The 22040-nt window shown below is 36.6% G+C and overlaps 1 protein-coding gene across 1 annotated transcript; it reads left to right on the forward strand.

Moving 5' to 3' along the window:
* The first annotated feature begins 880 nt into the window (after positions 1-880).
* Positions 881-21641, forward strand: FBXL2 (F-box and leucine rich repeat protein 2). Its single transcript, XM_088150937.1, is given in 17 exon segments — positions 881-974; positions 1626-1684; positions 2486-2540; positions 4559-4633; positions 7797-7915; positions 8630-8698; positions 8776-8871; positions 9087-9191; positions 9351-9445; positions 10942-11004; positions 11007-11085; positions 13277-13337; positions 13948-13992; positions 14147-14203; positions 15206-15308; positions 15311-15417; positions 19693-21641. Coding segments are annotated over 17 exon segments (1356 nt in total). The 5' UTR covers positions 881-914; the 3' UTR covers positions 19801-21641.
* Positions 21642-22040: the final 399 nt, after the last annotated feature.

A 22040-nucleotide genomic window follows, 5' to 3' on the forward strand; every position in this document is an offset into this window, starting at 1 on the left:
CACCAACTGTTACCCAGAAATCTCTAAGAAGGCAACAGGAGCTAAGAGGAAGTTTTCTTAATATATTGACAGAGGCCTGCTATCTAGGGAACCAGGGATTGGTTAGGATCAGCTAGCTGGTGAAGTAAACTGGGAAGAAATCTCCCCTACTAGGGACAAATGATGCAAAGAATTTTCTTTTTTCAGTCTCCTCCTCCTTGTCATGTCCAAGTTATGGGTAAGTTGTACAGGTTGTGAGATACCCATCTTTCTCCCTAGCTAGTGTGAAGTAGGAGGAGCCTGGTCATGGCATTTTGTTCCTCCAGGAGAATGGATGGTGGCAATGTAAGTACTATCTTACCCATATAAGCAGAAGCTGCATGATGCACTTGGGCAGGAAGCTGGCAGAGCCAAAGGAGGAGATCCCTCCAACTGTAATGCAAAATCCCACATATCCAGTTCTACATATCCACATATCCAGTCCCACATATCCAGTTCTTAATCAATGGAGTCTTAAATACTGACACATTTGTTAAGCACCATTAAACTCTCACTTATGTTCACACATTGCACTAAGTCTTCATTTAAACCACTATTTACTGAATAAACCACAACTAACTTGGTTCATACACAACACTAATCCATAAATCATAGTTGGTAATGCCAGAGTTCAGGCAATACAGCTTAGCATGATGTGAGACCCCAACCCAGTTAGCTAGCTAGCTAACTTCCTTTCTTCCTTCCGTCCGTCCGTCCGTCCGTCCAAGCAACTCGCGACCGTCCGGTGATCCCGAAGCCCCAGCCTCCAGATTCCCAGGCAGCAGGGCCATTTCTCCTGTCATGTGACGAGAAACACCCCGCCCGCCGCCCGACCTCTCTCCTTGGTGGGTGTCGCGCAAGCGCAGGTTTCAGACGCGCGTCGTCTGGCGGCGGGAATGGCGCCTTCGTCACGGGAGGACCGGCGTCCCGCACTATCGCTGCTGCGTTTGACCATGGTGAGTCTTCTTCGTCCAGGAGGCCGCACTTAGCCAGGCAGGGCGCATAAGGAAAGCGGGGTGGATAATAGATGGAAAGTGTCGCTGCTGCTGTGTCCCGGTATGTTATAATAATAACAGTTGTCGTCGTCATCCTCCTCCTCGAAGGCTACCTAGATGAGTTGGGTGGAAGAAGAGGGTTATCGGATGGTGGTGAGGGAGGCAACTGGAGATGCAGAAAGCGGCTGGTAGGAGGGGCGCCCCTGAGGGAGAGAGAATCTGGCTGAGGTCCGTGTAGGTGACTTCGTCCGGGCGAGGTTACAAGGCAGGGGCTTTATATGCAGAAGGTGAGAAATCGCAGGGGGAGGGTGTGAGAGTGTGTGTGTTTTGGGGAGGGGGAAGGTTTAGGTTCAGTGGAAAGGATTGGCACCGACTTGATGGCACATCAAGTCAATAGTTCTCTGTATCCAATTTGATATACTTGTATATGTGAGGCATATATTTTTATTCAGAAAGCTATTTCAAATGTTTATGTTCATGTAAACATTACCTTTTTTATTTAAAGAATGCAGTCTATTTGAAATAGTCTTTTGATTTTTTGGCACAGAGACAAATACATGATTTTGCTAAAGAGTTGTTCAAAGTGTGTGGGTTTTGTTTTTTTTTAAATAGGCACTGTCAAATGATGAAGCCCTTATTAATAAAAGATTACCTAAAGAACTTCTTTTAAGGTAATTCTATATTTAATCTGATTGCAGTTTTTAAGAATAAATTAACTTGGTTTTAAGTTTGCGATTTCACATAATTAATATATGTCTAGTTTTAATTCTATTTTAATTGTATTTGTATGCAATTTGTATGCAATGTATCAGTTGAGCATATTTGCATGATGTGGTAAACCATAGTATGGTTTACTGATTAATAACTTAAAATTGTATAACCATTGGCACATAGTTTAGAAGTGGCTTTATTTTATGTGGCTAGCCACAACATGTAGCCATGCATGCCTTCCTATCATTCTTATTTGGAAATAGCTTTTTTATGAGCAACATTTTATGAAGCAACTCTGCTGCTAAAGCTACTGTATACGTAAGAGGAGTACTGTTAATCCAGACTGAAATCATCCTACTATTTTCAGAGAACTGTTCAACAGATGAGTTCCAAGTCACAACCTTTCCTGAGATGCCCATTCTTCCAAGGATATCCCATGCTCCAAAACACCAATAATACTTGTTATAATGTACTATATGATCCTGTTGACATTATATATTTGGATTTTCAAAAGCTTTTGATAAAGTTCTTCATCAAAGACTCTTGAGTAAGGTGACGAGTCATGGGATTGTAGGGGAGATCCTCCAATGGATGTTAAATGGGCAAAGTTCTTATAACTGGCTTTATTTATTATAATCAAGGTTTTTCAGACTTAATTTTATCTAACATATAAGATAATGCTTACGTTTTTAATCTTACAGAAATATATAGACTGCACTATTGGAATGTATAGCTTAGGTTTTTTTTCTCTTTTCTCACAGAATATTTTCATTCTTGGATACAATTACTTTGTGTAGATGTGCACAAATTTCTAAGGTACTGTTGGGCATTTGCATTATAATTATTATTTTGTGATTAAGAAAAGTAAATATAAATCTACTTTAAACTTCAGAATTAAACTAGACAACTCTGTGATCCATTGGGTCATCCTATGAGAGAAAGGTAGTACAGTCTGATGTGACCAGAATGAACATTAAATTTTAGGTTGACCATATTTTTTTTATCCCAATGCCAGACAGTCCTGTGATCATCTAAGAAGAGTATGTATCATAAACAGAAAAATAATTGTAGTGACAAACAAACTTCAATAATAAGTCAATATTTATTTACCTAAACAGATAAATAGAATGACCACAGGCAGGCAAAAAAGCATTGGGAGCAGGAGCGACTTCTGACTTCCTGCTAGCTTCTCCATTGATTTTGCTTGTTGGAAACTAGCAGGGAGCATCAGAAATCACAATCACGTGACTATGGGGATGTTGCAACGGCCACAACTTTGCAAATAAAACTGGTGTGAACATTGTGGAAATTTCAATTCCACAGGAGTGATGGGTCCCGGATTTTTTTATGCATTCTTTAAGTTAGCGGATTTTAGGTACCTTGATTCAAAAATTGTTGCAGTATAATGCACTGTCTGGGCTAACTTGAGGGTAGAAACAGGCAAACAGATAAACACAGTGAGAGTTTTAGTAATATATAGATTTTATCTCCTGTTTGTAAGGTGTAGGATAAATCTGCGTATACTTGGAACATTTGTTTATAATAGGTAAGAAATCAGTGGGTCATAGCTTCTAGAAGGATCACATTTTCTAGCTTGTAATAATCTACTTCAGTGCTTCTCATTCAGTGTTTACAGAATGCTCTGGATGGTTTGTGGGGTGGATACCCACCAAAAAAGACCCCCATAAAAATGTTTTAATAATGTTTGAAATTCACCAAATTGCCAAAGCTTGCAAGATTTCAAGCAAGAAAATAATTGGTTTTTACCAGATTTGGCAATCTTGAGAGATTTCAGTCATTTTAACTTTTTAAAATTAATTTTAATTCTGGCTCCTGCAGGTACCATCTTGAGGGGGTCAAGTATGCCACTGCATTCGTGGGGTACCATGTTAACCCCTTGCTTGCATACGGGGTCCATAAAATCTATTGTTGATGATGTAGCAATCAAAATAAGAGAAGCAGTAGGGAGAGATGTGCTGCAAGTGACTCCTGAAAGCCATTTTTCTCCACTTATGGTTATCCAGGTCCCTCTTTCCATCTCTTTTGCTGCTGCCAAAGATGTTGATGCACTTAAAATAACACTTTCCCCAAGATCATAATGATAACAGCCTCATGGATCATAGGGGAGGAGGCTTTAACCTTGCCATCCCTGCAGTGCTGAAATAAAAAAGTTTCATGATGTGATGAGTCCCTTCTATCAAGTCCCTTCTATCAAGGCTAGCTGAGCTCATTGGGATAAGGGTAGTTATATGTATGTATGTATATTTGTGGACCCAGTGCACATTGGGGACGGCAGTTTAACCTTGGGGCTGAAAAGGTGTTCACTCCTGATTTAAGGAAATAAACCCGCTTTATAAACTGCATTATGACATTGATTTGTTTCCATAAATCATATGTTAAAACAAGTTCATTTAGATGTGGCAGAACAAAACTTTCAATTACCTGGTAGTTTAATGGAGAAGGATAAGGGAAATGAATAAGTTCACTCTTGTTAAATTGAACTATCATCATTGTTGTACCAAGCCAAAGCAAATATTTGGAATGAATATTTTTACCTCACCTTACACCAAATGAGGATTCTTTCTTCCTGCTGTACATATAAATAGCTTTTCTACATTCCTACACTAAAACTTTTACTCCTTTTAAGACTGTAGATTTTGAAATATGAAAACATAATCCATCTTAATTAGTAGTCTGATTTCATGTTCATTCATATTACTTAGAATAATAAACCTTTTCCTTTTTATGCATCTTTTGTACTTTTTGAGAGAAAAATGTACAAAGATATTTGAAGTATTTATAATGCATATATTTTGTGTGTTTTGTACATTTAGTATTGGAATGTCTTGGCTCTGGATGGAAGTAACTGGCAAAGAACTGATCTTTTCAACTTTCAGACAGATGTAGAGGTTGTTATACTGCAATTCTCCACTGTTGCTGAAACAGCTATTTATATACAGTGAAACTGAAACTTGGAAGGCAATATAATTTTATCTCATATCTACTCTTTGTTGATTTGAAATTATTCAGTTAAATAAATAATACAATTACCAGTTAAATAATATACTTTAAAATTCTATCTACATAACAGTTTGAAGCAATGTCTCATTAAATATTATAATGCCATGTTTTAGTAGATTAGTTTTATAGTTATGGTAGTTACTGAGATGTCTACAAACTATTGGATCTTTTATTTCCAAACCTTAACTAGATTTAAATCTTAATTAAAGTTTGCATGTTTGTAGATTGAAATCATATGCACAAGGCTTATGAAATGTGTATTTTATTCTTTATAATTTATAATGTGCCTTTCTGTTCTGACAAGCACTCAGGGTGGATATTTTACAAGCCACAGGGATTAGGATAATTAAAACCTATTAGAACATTATTATTCAGTGTTTCTGTCTCTTCATGGATCCTTTACTGCAGCCTATTTATACATTCACAAAATATACTTTTTATTTTATTTTGTATCACCTATGCAATTGGAAATAAAACTTTTCTTATGCTTATTACCTGTGCCTCTACAGGTTAAGGCTGCCATCACTACAGTTTTTAGTAGTTATTTCTACTCTTTGTATGTCAAATAGGTAAGAGTAGAAGAAGAAAGTCTAACACTAGTCATAATGACAGTACATCGTTTTGCTTTCCTTTTTATAGATTAACTAATTGGTCTGATAATCTCATGCAAGATAACCAGTAATTTTAACTTCAGACTAGTAAACAAGAATTATCCAATTTGTATAGGAAATAGATTGATGTACTAGATCAGCAGTTCTCAAAAGTGTGGTCTGGGGAACCCTGGGGGTCCCCGAGACACTTTCAGGGGTTCCATGAAGCCAAATAAATAAATATTTTTAAATTTCTCAGTTTTAATTTCTAATACAGTAAATATCAATAGATATAACTCACATAAACCAAAGCTCTTTGGGGTCCTCAATCATTTTTAAGAACGTAAAGGGGTCCTGAGACCAAAATGTTTGAGAACCACTGCACTAGATTATCTTGAGTTTAAATCATATCACAAAATGTATGACCATAGTTTTAATATATATGTAGTGAACATTTCTGTTTAATATACAGTACATACAAAATACACCTTCCTCATACAGTACTTAAACTTAGGATAAAACTCCACGGCATTTCTGCTATACCCCAAATCATCGGTTTGGATTATTTTTAAGGTGCAAAAACTGCATATTACCTGTATCCACTATCTTTTGTTCAGTGTGACTTTCAAGTGTGCCTTTTGGTGACATCTCATGCACAGTGCTAAGTCTTCAAATTGCCAATAAGGGTAAGCTTTCTTATTATGTGACATTTCAATGTTCAACATTTCTTATGAGATGGTTAACACTTTAATCTGTGCTCAGTAACATACTGTATAGAGTATAAACTGAAGGGATAGAAAATGTGGTTAGTGTGATGTTAATAGGAATTTTTAAAAAATCCTAGAAATGCAAGTAATTAGCACCACAGATATACTAATGTAATTAGATCGTACATTACTGAATATATTAAGTAATTATGTAACACAAAGGATAATACTACTGATATTCTTGTTACTTATTTCCTACAGTGTGCCACTGGAAATAGATTGTTTATTTCTCTTTTAATGGCAACTTTTTGATAAAAATATAATAAACACAAAAAGCCTCTGAATGATGCTGAGAAACAGAAATTGTATTGTGTGTTGAACTAGGTTTTTTAGGGGCAACAAGCTGTAATTACAAATATTCCCTTGGGGAGAAAAAAACTAACAGAATGACTCCAGTGGAAAGCTATTTATCACCAGGTGTAGGTGGCCTAGTAGAATTATTTGTTCACATGTTCTTGTGGGCAACAAACTGGGTTGAGTAAGGAGAGGAAAGCTTATGTACTGTCCATACTGTAATCCCATCTAATCCCAGAAGATAGCTGTAATAAAGGTTAGTTGAATACATTGCATACTGCAGTAAACTTCATACTTGTTCATATTTTAACACATGCTTGTAACAGATACAAAAGTAAAATTAAGTGTAATTTTCTATTGTCTAGGTACCAGTCTAGAAACCAGGAGACTGTGAGTTCTGGTCCCACCTTAGGCATGAAAATTCGACTGGGTGACTTTGGGCCAGTCACTCTCTCTCAGCCCAACTCACCTCGCAGGGTTGTTGTTGTGGAGAAAATAGGAAGAGGAAGGAGTATTAGTATGTTCGCCCCCTTCAATTATTTATAAAAATAATAAAGGCGGGATAAAAAAAACAAACAAAAAAATCAGTGGAGCAATTGTTTGGTTCCAACTATCCAATCTCACAAGTAGCAAGGACAAATTACAATGCACTGAAAAGTTGGAACAAAAAGCATTAATTTATTTTAGTGTTGCTCTTGGGCAGGATTAGGTAGGCTCTGTACCTAAGGGAGAGCCAAACCTCTATATGCAGATCAGTTTCATTGGATCCACAAATGTGGATTTTAAATGAATGCCTCCCCCAAATCATACTGCCAAACTTCAGCAATAAATCTTTTAACAACAATAACATGATTGCCTTCTGTTTGTTAATGACTTGGAAACAAAAGGGTAACAAGCAAAATAATAATAATAATAATAATAAAAGTGTACTAACCAATTTTGAAAAGGCTTAACACATTGCAAAAAGTTTTTAAAACTCTGTTTTGCCTCCTCTGCCAAAAAATGGAGGACCTAAAAATTCCACTGTCTTTACGCCTTGGATCTAAATTATTTAACTACTAAACTTTAGGAATGGAATACTACATACAGTGCTGGCAAAGGCAAAGGCTTGTGGCTTAATGTGGCTTTCTGTGCACTTCTCTGCTTCTCTATACTTTAAATGAACATTCCTGGTTCTGGAATGATGGCAATATTTCACAAGTTTTACTTAATTTATTTTTAAAATTCTGTCCTAAAAGTGAAAATTAATTTGGTCCGATTTAAATAGAATTTGAATACGATATTAAAAAGAATCTTTATCTTTTTTGTCTTGTTTTAGAGACTATGTGGCCTAATATTGGATCTCCTCTTGACATTCATCTGATTAGATATGAAATTGACATTTGTTTCATCTGTTTAAGGGCCGAGTGTTAGAAAATATTTCTAAAAGGTGTGGTGGGTTCCTGAGACAATTAAGTCTAAGAAATTGTCTTGGGGTTGGAGATTCTCTTACTTACTTTGAAGTAAGCAGCATTCTAAAGTATTCATACATGTTTTTGATTTAGTAGATAAGGAAAGATCTGCTATTGTTCATCAGTGTTGTTGAGGCAATGAAGAATACATTGTCTGGAGGATTCCTTGTATTAATTTTGCCACAACAAATACATATTGCAACACAGAACTACTGCTGATATTTTTTGACAAATGTTAATAACAATAGGATAAACCAGTCCTAGCCATATATTAATGTATTGCAATCCTGCAAGTCTTCTAATAGTCCTGGAAGGTGTTGAAATATTTTTTTGCAGTTATAGCATTGTCACTGGAAAAAGAAATAAGGCTGTCCAGTGTCTTGACGTGCAATATAGGGACATCAAAGCAGCAAGCTTCAGAACTTACAAAAAGTGGATTTATAGATTGCTGCTGTAAGCCAAATTATTTCAATTCAACATATGCATCATTTAACAAATTAAAAGTTTTTATTAACTTGACTTTAACTGCTTGTGGATATCAGGAGAACAAAAGTGTACCAACTGTCCTCTTTTGACTGATTAATATTAATTAAAAGAATATATATGATACTGAGCTACAGATAATAAAACAGGATATGAGTTTAACAGACTCAGAAGATCTTTTTTAAGAACAGTAATGTATATTTGATGATTTGTAATTACTGAATGGAAATGTCTGAGGGGAGAGAGTATGACTAAATCAAACCTTAATCTTTTTAATTGGATTATTTGGCTTCTTGCAGAACCTTTGCACAGAACTATAGTAACATTGAATATTTGACCCTCAATGGATACACACAAATTATGGATAGGTAAGCAGATAACATTTGATATCTGCATATAGAAGTAATGAACCAAATAGACATTTAGTGCTCTTCTTTTTTTACAGCACATTTTACAGCCTTAGTAAATTCTGTCCCAGGCTACAACAACTGGATCTAACATTTTGTGTGTCTATCACAAACAATTCTTTGAGGAGTCTAAGGTAAAAAGATTTCTTGTTTGTTCAGCTCAGACTTAAACTATTGATTTGGTATCTTAATACTGAATGTTGGCTCACCAAATACCAGTACTACTAATGTGTAAATCATGGGTGATTTTCTCATGGCTTTTCTAAAAGGACTGGTAGTTATTTATAGTAAGATGATTATTACAATATTACTTGTGCACTTAATGTCTTGTTTTCTTAATTTTATATAGTGAGGGATGTGAAAACCTGAAATTCTTGAACCTTTCCTAGTGTGATCAAATTTCGAAAGATGTTGTTGAAGTATTGGTGAAAGGCTGTAATGGACTAAAGGCACTGTTGCCTAGAGGATTTACACGGATACATATTTTTTTAGATTTCAAGTTAAGTCTGTAAAAACTAGTTTTGTATTGAAATATTCAGTAAAATTTAATGTAATTATTACCTGCAGTGATCCATTTATTTTACCTGATAATTCTGTAATGCCATACTGCTAGAATTCTAATGCTACAGCTAGTAGATGAAGCTCTTCATCACATTGAAATGCACTGCCATGAACTTGTTACCTTAAACCTACAGTCATGTACCATAAGTATTTCTTTTTAATAAACATTTAATTCTTAAATAATTCTGATGGAAAGATTAAATGTATTTGGCTAAATCTGCAATTTTTGAACTGGGAAAAAAGTATTCTCGAAATTCTCAGTGTCCCCATTGGCCAAAACCCCTGCTTATTCCTGTGTAAGATCAATAATAATGAAGGTATTATAGTAGAGGTTGTAATCTGAAAGACCAGACACCTCTCCAATGTCTGGAGGGAAACAAAGAGAAACAGGGAGGAAGTGATAAGTAAGAACCATTTTTTTTCAGATATGAATAATTTCTACTACCCAGTTTGAATGAAGAATAATTTAGGGGAGAGGAGGAGCAGAATAGAGCTGGTCTCCAGCCAGTAGACTGATTTCACTCTATTAAATATGTAATGGAGTGATTCTGAAGAGGAGAAATAGATGGAAGAAAATACTTCTCCTTTCTGTACCTCCTTTTCTTCTAAACATATCATGTTAGGATTTCCTTTTTGCATGTTTCTGTGAATTGTGCAATAACAACATCACTGTCTACCTCTTAATCACAGCAAAGGTAATTTTTGTTTTCATTGAAAACAAAACTTCAGTACAAGGCACAAATGTTGGTATGATCAACATATTAGTGAATTCTGAGTGATTTCCTTTTTTGTGAATGTAGGAATCTCTTTTTCGTTTTTGAGATTTCATAATGTTTCCTGGATTTTATCTTATCTTTCTGATCAATCCATCACAGTTCCCAGTCTGATGTCCTTGAGATGAATTGAACTAAAACTCCCATTGGCTAGGCTAGCTGGAAATGAGGGAAATTGTAAGTCAGTATGTATGAGGAAATTAGATTGGAGGTTTTTATAGGCCAAACTTTTTTGTTACATGAATGTCTATGATGATGATCTGTACTAGCTGGCTATGGGTTGCTAGTTATCCTTGCTAGTTATCCTAATTATCCTTCCTCTGGTCATATATTTACAATTGTTTGTTTACAAATTGACGTATGGAATGTATGCAGTCAATGAAATGATCAGTGATGAAAGCAGATCCATATTTAAAGAAGTCATGCCATGTTAGGAAATATCTGACAAAAATTAGTGCTGTGTTTGAACTGTTTTCCAGATGACTAAATAGAATGATAAAGTGACTATGTTCAGAGGTCACAACAAGCATAGCTTGTGGTTTAGTCATGAACTGCACCATCTGGTTTTGCCCTGGCACTCTGCCTACCTAATGATCTCTTGGCTTGTTAAGGCTTTTTCTTTGCTTGTGGATGCCATCTCATTTAAATCTTTTTATGTTTTTTGTGGCTTCCACTTGCCATTAATTAAAGATTAATGAAGGTAGATCGTAGATTGATGACACAACAAGCTTTACAATGAACAGCAAAACAATCCATCAGGAAAAGCCAGCTGGCAAGATCAGATATTGTTGACAATAATGTGCTGGTTACTCAGCCATAAGATAAACAGTGTTTTAGCTTGAGAGATAATATAACTTTACAGGTGAAAAGTTATCCGCCCTTGTTTGTTACAGCAAATATCAGATGAAGGCATAAACAGTATCTGTAGAGGATGCACCACCTTCAATCACTTTGTGTTTCTGGTTGTACAAACCTTACAGGTGCTTCTCTTGGTCTGAATTGTCCAAGTCTCAAGTAAGTATTTCTCATTAATGTAAGTGTTTCTGACATTAATGAGAAATATTTACTTGAGACTTGGGCAATTAATGTAAGTTTTTCTTACATTAATGCCTGGTGTTATTTGGTCTTGAACTGATGAGTATAGTAGATGCCTAATATTTTTTGGTAGTAAGTAATTATCACTGCGCTCCAGTGTAAGTTTATCCACAAGACATCCCCAAGAAGCTTGCTACAAAGTACAGGTAGTCCTCACTTAACAACCATTCATTTAGTGACTGTTCAAAGTTTCAACAGTGCTGAACAAAGGGACTTACAACCAGTCCTCGCACTTACAACTGTCACAGCACCCCCATGGTCATGTGATTGCGATCCGGGCGCTTGGCAACTGTCTTACACTTATAATGGTTGCAGCATCCCGGGGTCATATGATTGCCATTTGTGACCTTCCCAGCCAGCTTTTGGCAAACAAAGTCAGTGGGGAACTGCATGATTCTATGTGATCAACCACATGATTGACAACTGCATGATTTGCTTAATAACTGCTGCAAAAAGGTATGCATAAATCAGGTGTGACTCGCTTAACAACTGCCCCACTTAACGAATTTTTCAGTCCCTATTGTGGTCGTTGAGTGAGGACTACCTGTACATAAGACTAGAATACCTGTGTGACTTGTAGTAATCTTTTAAAAACATATTCGTTCCTGGTAACTGATTGCAAAGCAATTCTACATTACAGAATAACCCTGAAGAAATATTAGAGTGCCTAATATTGTTCTTAGTAATAATTTAAAATCATTAGAGTGAAATAAATAATTATTTTAAATTATTTATGGACAGTAGAATTTTCTCCATAACAACTTCTGATACATTAAATCTACTCATCTTTAAGGTCCCCCCTGTGCCCCCATGTCAGTCCCTTGCTGGCCTTTTGGTATTTATGCACAAGTCTGTTTGTGATGAACCTCCCTCTGCCTGATATTGTTCCCCTCCCACTTCTTCTTAGAGTCTGTGGAGATGAAATTTGCAATGTATTTCTGCATTATTTCTCTTAAGGTGACTAGAGAAAGGTTGATGCACTTTTCTTTGTTTTGTGATTTTATTTCAGTTATAGATGCAATTATTTTTCCCTCTGCTTTTTTTCATTTTAGAAGTCTTTAATTTTAAAATTTTGCATTGCTCTAGTCAGAAATTGCTCCTCTGGGGAATTGCAAACAGCTTCAGCTTACGTTCTAAACGTTTGTTGCAAAAATCTAGAACTTAGTGTTCTCAGGCATCCTCACAACAATAAAATGAGTGGTTGCTTATTTTCCCAAATTAAAAAGCAATGAGCTGAAGCCACATGTACTTGCTTATACTGAAAAGCTTAAGTACAAATATAATATTTTAGACTCCCAGAGACCAAACCAGAGACAGGAGAATAAGGGTTCTAGTTTATAATTACTATATTTATATCACCTTTTTCAGTACAACCTATGTGAGTCCTTCCATTTATTTTATGACAATCCTGTGAGGTATGCCAAGCTGAAAGTGACCTGTCCATGTTTTTCTCATTACAGAGGATTTGAATCCTAGTCCCTTAAACTATTATGACAATCTAATAAAGCCAATTATTGATGGTTTAGTGCAAAGTATGGTTGTGGAACCTTTTGTTCTCCAGATGTTGTTGGACTAAATATCTTAGCATATTTTATCACTGCTTATGCAGGTGGCTGCTATTGGGAAGTTACAGCTCAAGAACATCTGGAAGACCATTAATGATCCTCTAAAAATATGAAGACTTTGAAAAATGGTTAATTGTTTAGCCTCGGGGTTTTCATCTGTGACAGAATATGGAATGTCAGGAGTAGGTAAATTTCAGAACATTAACAATGAGTATTTCTTACTGTCCATCTTTACCAGTGAGTGCAAGGACCAACCATAATAGATTTTACCTTTGTTCATTTTCTCTGATTCCACAAAAGTATTTTCAGGTGTGAATCAATATTTTTATTTGGTAATATATCAGTTATAGGCATAGGGTTATAATGATGTTGTAAAACTTGAAAACAAATCTTGTTGCCAAAAGAGGAAGGTATATGATCTTCTTGGAAGTGAATATGCTTCTACTGATTTATTTCTTGTTCTGTACATTCCTTGTTCTGTTCTTAATCTCAACATAAGAACATCCTTTTAAATTATGCTGACCTTTAATAATATTTTTTTTCAGGAATCTGGAAGTTGCACAATGTTCCCATCTTACAGATGTTGGTTTTACTCTTCTAGCGCAGGTAGATAAGGTTAATATTTTATTATTGATATTTGTATCTCACCCTTCTTTTAAATTACCTGAAACAAGCTTTTGGCAACAAGATTTTAATGCAAGCTAGATTACAGCAATTAAGCTATAGCTGGGGCAAGAATCCTAGTGTCTTCCATATATTTTTGAATTTCAGCTTCCAATGCCTTTGCCATTGGCTGTTCTAGTTGGGACTGATGAGATTTAAAAATCCAAAAAATTTAGAAGACAGCTAGTCACCTTAGGCTAGTGACTTATCCAAGTCCAATGAATTTCAGTGATGGGTGAAGCCTTATAACTGGGTTTCTCAGAGCATAGCACTGACTTTTAAAAATATGGATTTTCTAGGTATACTTCTGTATTTTTACCAATATAAAGAGAAGATTAGTTTGGGGCAGATTTATTAGGTATATCTTGAAATTATTATATACAAGCATAAACTCACTAAGAATGCCATGAATTTATTTTTCTTGAGGATTTAGTTTATTTGTCCTGAATTACTAACTTCTAACACTTGTCAAAAATATATAAAACATGAACATATCATAGGGAACTTCAACTTTTAAGTTCAACCTTGTTTTAACTATCTGTTCCAATTTTAGAGTTGCCACAAACTGGAAAAGATGGACCTAGAAGAATGTGTTCTGGTAAGAGCCATTTATGCAATGCCTTTGTGTCAAATCTCAGTGAAGTATTTAATGGCAATTAAAGTACTTAGTTAAAGGATGACAAAGTGCTTCAGAAGTCCTTTGTCCACTGCTATGTTAACCAGTCTTCTACAGTTTTTTTTTTCCTTTTTAGATTGAAGACAACACATTGATACAGGTTTCCATTCATTGCCTTAAACTGCAAGTATTGGTAAGTTTCGCATTATTAATTTGGTTTGAGGACTGTAAAATAAGCTATTTTCTCTCTCTCTCTCTCTCTGTTTCTCTCTCTCTTTTACTGAAATAGTTTCATTTCAAAGCTGTTTTTTTCAGTTCACATGCTTCATTTCATCTTATCAATAGACAATGCTTAGAATAATGCAGTTGAAGATTCTTTTTGCTATGCAGGTGTTATGAATTCTGGTTTGAAATAAGTTTGAGGCTACATTTTCTGCAGCACAGGTGGAAGCAAATAATTCATTTAGTCTATTCCCTCTTGTTTGTATATGTATGAATGGAATTTGAAGTTGGTAGAAACCATGCTAACTCCAGAGACAGAGCCTTTAATAATCTAATAAATTACCTATTTTTTTCTTTTCCTAGCTCATTTCCATCATTGGGAGAATGGAATAATGGACTACTGCAAACACTGTACCTGCTAAGATATCAAATTGAATATGCGAGGAGGTCATTGTTTCCTATCAAGCAACATAGTTTGGCAACTCAAACTAAACAGGGAAGGGAAAGAAGAAATGAGGCAGACTAAGTAGAGCTGCACCTTTCACACTCCTGTTGGAATTCAAAAGGCCTGGATTTGAGCTAAGGCATCCTTCATTCAAGAAGTGGAGACCCATTGCTTCCTGCCCCTTCTTACATGGACAATATAGAGGATATTAAAGGGTGGAGCTTTCCTTCCCAATATCCCATACATGGATATCACCTGACCTGCCAGAAGAGATGGAAGACTGAATCCATTTTTTCCATTAGATTTAGTTTCTCACACCTGGTTTGGGTGTTTGTATTACTTTAACTAAACAAAACCTGCAGATCAAAGAATCTAGGACTCCTGGATAGTTTTGCTTTTCACAATGAAAGCAGGACAAAAATAACTTGTACTAAAATTGAAAGGCCATTTTTCCAGTGGAAGTTGTTGTCTAAATTAGGAAGTTTGCCTTTAAATAAGCTAAATTTCATATGTTGCTTTTTGTTTTAGAGCTTGTCGCACTGTGAGCTGATCACAGATGATGGTATTCTGCATCTGAGCAACAGCACATGTGGACATGAAATGCTCCAGATACTGGAGCTGGACAACTGTCTTCTATCACAGATGTGACTCTAGAACATCTTGAGAATTGCCACAACTTAGAGAGAATTGAGTTATACAACTGTCAGCAAGTCACCTGTTCAGGCATCAAAAGAATAAAAGTAGGTACCATACAGCTATTTTAAGTGACAGGGTATCCCTAGGTAGCTACTGCCATTGTTTTTGATACCACTTAAAGCCTTTATCTTAAGACCTAAGTTCTCAAACTGTGGGTTGTGACTACCAGGAGATCATGAACAAATTAGAGGGGGTTGCATTTTTTAAAAACCTGATCAGGCATGCATAGGCAAAATGGGAGCACCAGCAAAACTTGCTGCAGATTTTACTTCCTGCTTTAGCTGTACAAACCCCATGTGGGCTTAACCAAGCTAAATAAGGAGCAAGTTTTGACACCACTCATTTTGCAAGCAGAAGGGTTGTCAAAGCTCGCTCTGAGCTTTGCTTCCTGTTTTGCCTGCACAAACTGGAAGAGGAGGTTGTACTTGTGCAAAGTTGGAGAATGCCTGCGATATTTAAATTATGTCATCATTAAAAACAAACTGTTTTTTTTTCTTGTCCAGTCTAAATCACAGTGAAATCGTTAGTTTTATTCATGGGGGGGGGGTGTACAGGTTACACAAATTCATTTTAGTTGGTCATGGTAATGCAAAGTTTGCCACCCCCATCTTAAGACTTATTGGTGTGATTATTCTAAATACTAATTCATAAAGAAAACCCCATTTCAATTTGAAATCAGTGGTAGGTGAACTTCTAACATATAGTTTCCTTTTTCTTCCTTCCAGTTCCATGATAAAGATTTTTAAAGTCTACTAACTTACCTTTTGAAAAATCCCTATCCAAAGGTGGGAGAAAAAATGACTCACGTTTTATGTTTTGCTAATTCATGAATTGAGGACAACGACGGTTGCAAAGACTAAAATACTGTTGAGTTACCTTAGATGTTTGTATAATCTTTAGTCAATAGCACTGAAATACACAGCTCACAGAAGCACTTATTTGGACATATGCTTAATATTCCAGTACTGATAACTCTTAAATTGGCGGGGTGGGGGAGAGGATTTAGAATCCAGCCAGTGCAGTAGTGTTACAATATTAAACTGTAGCATAATAATGTGTTCCTTCTTTTCCCATGCATGGGAAAACGCCCTCTTTTTAAATTAACAACAGATAGCATTACAGATTCATCATTATTTTCAATAACGATAGTTTGTTCCAACCACAGATTTAAAGTGTGGCCCTAACAAGTTTGTACATTTGGATTAGGGTTCTTTACAGGTGCAACTGCATATATTTATTTCCAAAACTGAAAGAACATCAAGATCAGGAAACAAGTTATGGTTTGGCAGCAATGTTAATTTTTCTCCAAGTTCATCCTGTATTTACTTTCTAGTTCAAACCAGGGATACCAGTGTTCTTCCCCTTTGCTATTATAAGCATTCTGTCTTACAAACGATTGCTTCTTTTTTTAAAAAAAATTGCAGTTAATGGACCTGCTCATTTAATACAGTATTTCCAAATTATATTTGAGAGTTTATATCGATCCAAGTTGTGGGCCAGTAAGGGGCTGAGTTTTCCTCTTTCTTTCCCAAAGAAATCATTAATGGGTAGGAGAGAAAAATTGGTCTCTGATCTCCCATTCTCTAGCTTGCAAGGCTCATATAAGCAAGGTTAGGATTTAGAACTGTACTTGTTGGCAGCTCCTTGAAAGAGCCATGACATATCCACAGTAGCTGTGCAGGAAGTGTTAAGGAGGTCAAAACAGCATACCGTTGCCTGTTTCAGGTCCAAACACTGCACACCTCTACTAAGGAAGATAGATATGATTCTTATCTTTAACTCACTTCCTCTCCCATGTGACAGGAGCACATTTTGAAGTTTTAGAATACCTTCAGCAAAGTTCTTATATGTTAGAGTAACCTATATAAAGACTGACAAGATGGCAGAGATAGTTTCAGTAGCAAAGTAAGGATGTGTAAAGAAACCCTTTTTTTTTAATGATCATTTGGTGTGATCAAATTTAAAGCCATTGGTCTGGTTGGGAATATAGTAGCATGGAGAACCATGAATTGCACGACCAATTCTAACCCTGTTGTCATCCCAGAGAAAGACACAAATTCCCATATGCAACAGATATGCTTAATGAAGTAGCCACAAAGATTACTTTTTACAATTTTTCTTCAAATTGGTATACCCCCAAATGCATTAGGACTACAGCTCCCAGAACATTCTGACCAACATGGCTATTCATAGGTTTGAAAGGAGGTCAGTAGATTTTAGTTACTTAAGATTCCACCTGTGATTTGTGGACCGCTAGGTGGTTGAGAAATACAACTTTCATAATGATTTGAATAAAATGACTTTTTTTACACAATTAAGATATTTAACAGTGCTAGTCAATAATTGCACCAAGGTGCTTTGCCTTTTTTAGAAAAGAAAAATGGCAGGGAATCACAATAATTGGAGCCAGTAATAATCTGGACCATTTAAGCTGCTATTAGCCTTGGATGAATTATGGAAAAATTGGCACGGGCAGAAAGAAATGAAGTAGCTTTCCCCAACCTAGGGGTCTCAGAGCTGGAGGCTAGCCTGTTGGCTTCTCCCAGCCCTTGTACACACAAAGAAGATAGTGTTAAGCCAGATTTACTTTTTGTTCCAGAGTTCATTCCATGTTGAACAAAATACACATTTATAATTTTGTCTTACCTACTGGTGGGAGTCAAGTTGGCTTAGCATGTTGACCATTTTTTGAGGCGGGGGATAGAGTTCAAGAAAACTGAAGTTGTTTTGTAGTCTTTCTAAAGGCAAACCAAATAGACCAGTAGTTGTCCTTGATTTAAGTGTTACACTGTTGAAAAGCAGATAAAACACTAAGAAACACCTTTGGTGTGACAATGGGGGAAGGGAAAGTAGAAGAATTTCAGCTTATTCCCTTGGGGAGCAACATTTAATACCTTTCAGTTAACCTGTGGTCTGGAAGGCAGCCATCTGAGTTTCCATTCACTCATTCTCAGAATCAGCAGCCTTGGATGCTGATTGAGGAGGAAACTGTACTGCTCCATTATGTCCCTAAGTAAAGAATGATTTCCGTGAGACTTAGGAGGAAATGGAAATTATACTCTGATTTCTGAGTCACACATACTTGGTTTTCCTCCTCTATTAGGACTGATACTTTATATCCTATTTTACAGCCTCTCTTGCTACAGTTCATATGAGTAGACTGATGTAGCAGATCTGGTGGTGAGGGAAAACCAGGGAATGCAGGGTTGAGTGTCTGAGATTAGTAGCTGCTTAGGGGTATCATAGTTTAGAGCCAAGTTGTTTTCGGGATTCAGTGGCAGCAGTCTAGTCCAAAGGGGTACTCAAACTCAGGTGACTATGAGTCAATTTGAGAGTCCTGGAATATGGTTGGAGATACAAATGAGACACCTACAGGATGCTCAGGGAAAGGTCTCAGCTACAAGCAACAATGAGGACAGGTGGGGTATGTGTGCACAACAGAATATTTCCCCACTCTGTCAAAGTTTTGTTTCTGCGAGCCCTTAATGTGAGATGCTCACTAGGACTTTGTTGCAACAGCTTAGATGCTGCTACTCTCATGGACCTGAAGGAATAGATGCCAACAACTCACTACTCTGGATAGGTTTGCTTTAGGATAAATGGCCCTCTCAAGCTGTTCCCTGACACCTCGCTGGGGTGATCTTATCAAAGAGAGAGCATTTGCAAGACCTAATCTTCCTTATGAGAGGAGGAATGGCAGAAATGAAGTTTCTGGCAATGTTTTAATTCCTTGTTAATGTATCCCGTTTCTCAGTTAAAGTGATGCTGCTGATTCATATTTTTTATATTGTAATACCACTTTTCCAGGCCCTACCTGGGGAACAGGAAGACTCTTTCCACTGAAGAAGCTATTCTTGATACAGATACTACCTGTAGTGCATGACAACCGCATAGTGTGTCTTAAAAACAGTCATAGGAAGAGTATATTTCTCTCCTGTCACCTCTGAAGATAAACAAGGCTGTACTTCAGTAGGAGCTTTGGGCAACAGGCTTGGCAGATGCAACTCCTAAAGGATGCTTCCCCATATAAGAGAAAGTCCCAGGTATGTAATAACCCTTGCTTATCAATTCATGGTCTTTGGCCCTAGTGGTGAAATTTGGAAGTCAATTTTATACCTGACCACTTATATTGTGGGCATTTTCTGATTTAGAAACCAAGTTACTAAAAATAATGCAATTTGAATGTAGGCAATTTTACAGAATCCCACTATAGCGTAGATATGATCTAGGAAACATTGTAGCGGGATTTTGTTTTACTGTATTGAATTATAAATAATAATTTGATTATTAGATTTCATTAAGACTGAGTTTCTCTGCAGGTTCACCTACCTAATGTGAAAGTTCACGCTTGCTTTGCTCCAGTAACACCACCTCCTTCTGCAGGAGGCAGTCGACAGCAACTCTGCCACTGCTGCATTATCCTTTAAGAGGTGAAGAGCACGCTGAGGATGCTTGGTCAGAAAAATGGCATCCAATGTTTATTAATTTGCAGGAGAGTTTAAAATTCTAATTCTGTGTTGATTCCTGCGCAGAATTTAAAAGTAACCTTGATGTTGATTTGGAACAATATTGACGTTTTGGCATTGCATTAGCAGAAATGCTAATATGCAGATATCCAATAATTCTGCTGACTGAAGATAATAAATGCCAACAGACCCACTTGAGTGAAGGGACATCTTCAAGTATCATGTTATGTTTACCTGTGGGTAAAACAACCCAGTTTTGGGGTTCATATGATATACTGATAACATGGGCTGGGATTGTACAACAAGCAAGACTAAAATGTGGCTGCCTGGTTTTTTGTGAATATAGAGTGAATACAGTTGTTTCTCAAGGTCAAATATAAGGACATTTTTCTTCAAGAATTGTAAAAGGATTTTTTAAATGCTAAATAGAAAAGGTATATTTATCTTTCCTGAAAAAGTATTTAAGTGGAGAGTAAAAGCAACTTTGGGATAAGGTGGCGCAGTTTATACGACCTCTAATGATATTGAGTTGGAGGAAAGGGTCATTTTTTACCTTTATTTTAACATAATCTTCTAAAGCCAGAGTCATAAATTGGATATTTAAGCAATGTGGTCTGAGGTGTTTGGGGATCATATGTAGCTTATTATTGGTCTTATAATAGAATATAATTTTTTAAAATCCAGTGCTGTAGATAGGAACACAAAAACCTTAAACAGTAAGATGTCTAAGTCAACTAAGTAGGAATATTTCAAGTACTTTAAAATTTGAATCATATCAGTGTAAACAAACTTTTAGAAATATCAAAGTCTGGAATTTTCAAATGGTTGGGAAAAGTATTTTGAATTTGTCATACTTAAATTAGAGCAGATGTCATACTCTCCAATGCACTTCATGGCATTCTTTTGTTTCAACAAAGGCACTTCCTGTAATTGTTTCTAATGTTCTCCCATGCTAAGGGAGAGGACAACAGACTTCATGTATGTAAAGACAAGTGTCTGGCATGAACCATATACATTTTTAGTTATACAGTATCTTTTCCAGCGAAGAAGAGAAAGTCACAAAAGAGATGCAGCAGCACTGTGGGTATAATGTCCAACCCTCTCCCACAGTTGGCCATCACTCATATATTGCATTTCACAAGATACATTAGCTAGAAATATAAACATAAGTATGTATATTAGCAGTGTTAAAGTCTAGTACTAAGATATAGCTGGGTGGTAGATCAGTTCAGACTTGTGTATCCCCTACCCCATGTACAAGGATTGAATGAAAAGTAATGCCTCTACCTCTATAACTGTATGTATGTATATGTGTGTGTGTGTGTGTGTGTGTGTGTGTGTGTATATATATATATATATATATATATATATATATATTTAATCCGCACTCAATCATGACCGATTCTGCGGTGACTGCCTGGATGAGTCCCTGCAGTTTTCATGGCAAGATGTTTCAGAAGTGGTTTGCCATTGCCCCCTTCCTAGAGCAGAGCTCAGCTGGCGGGCACAGGAAGGCAAAGTTTCCATTGCTTCATTTCTTTTTCGGAAGTACGCAACTTCCACGTTGTTGGCAACTGGTCCCATCTCCTGTACAAGGTGCCACCGGGATTTTTCCTCCCACTGGGGTGAGAGTACCCATTTATCTACTCACGGTTGCTTTTGAGCTGCTAGGTTGGCAGAAGCTAGGGATGAGACAGGAGCTCACTTTGCCGCATGGAGCTGGGCTCGAACCGCTGAAGTGTCGACCATTTCTGGCCGGCAACTTCCAGCGTCATTAAACCGCTGCGTCACCGTGTCCCCATAACTGTAAATAGGGATATTTTAATAAATGGAACAGGAAAATAATCCTTGAAATGAGCTCTTTTGTTACCTGTATTTACATCTCCACATAATTACGAGTCATTACACACTTCTGCCAGCAAAGGACACACTTCTTAAAGCCATCATGAAAGACTACCATACTGCCTGTTCATTCGGGTCCTGACAATCTTTTTGCCTCTTCATTTAAGTCAAGCAGATGCCTGTGAAGATATTCCTTCGATTTTGGGAAAATGTGAGAGTCATGTGGCCCCAAGTCTGGACTATATGGCGGATGGGTAAGATGGTGAGATCCAGTTTCATCGCTGCCTCTTGAGTGGCTCTTGAGGTACAAGGTCTAGCATTGTCAAATTACTGAAATATTTCCTTGGGCTTCCAAACGC

This window comes from Python bivittatus, unplaced genomic scaffold (assembly GCF_059951505.1).
Source record: "Python bivittatus isolate LINGU-HERP-01145 unplaced genomic scaffold, Pbiv_v1 ctg000610_np1212, whole genome shotgun sequence".
Lineage (NCBI taxonomy): Eukaryota > Metazoa > Chordata > Lepidosauria > Squamata > Pythonidae > Python > Python bivittatus.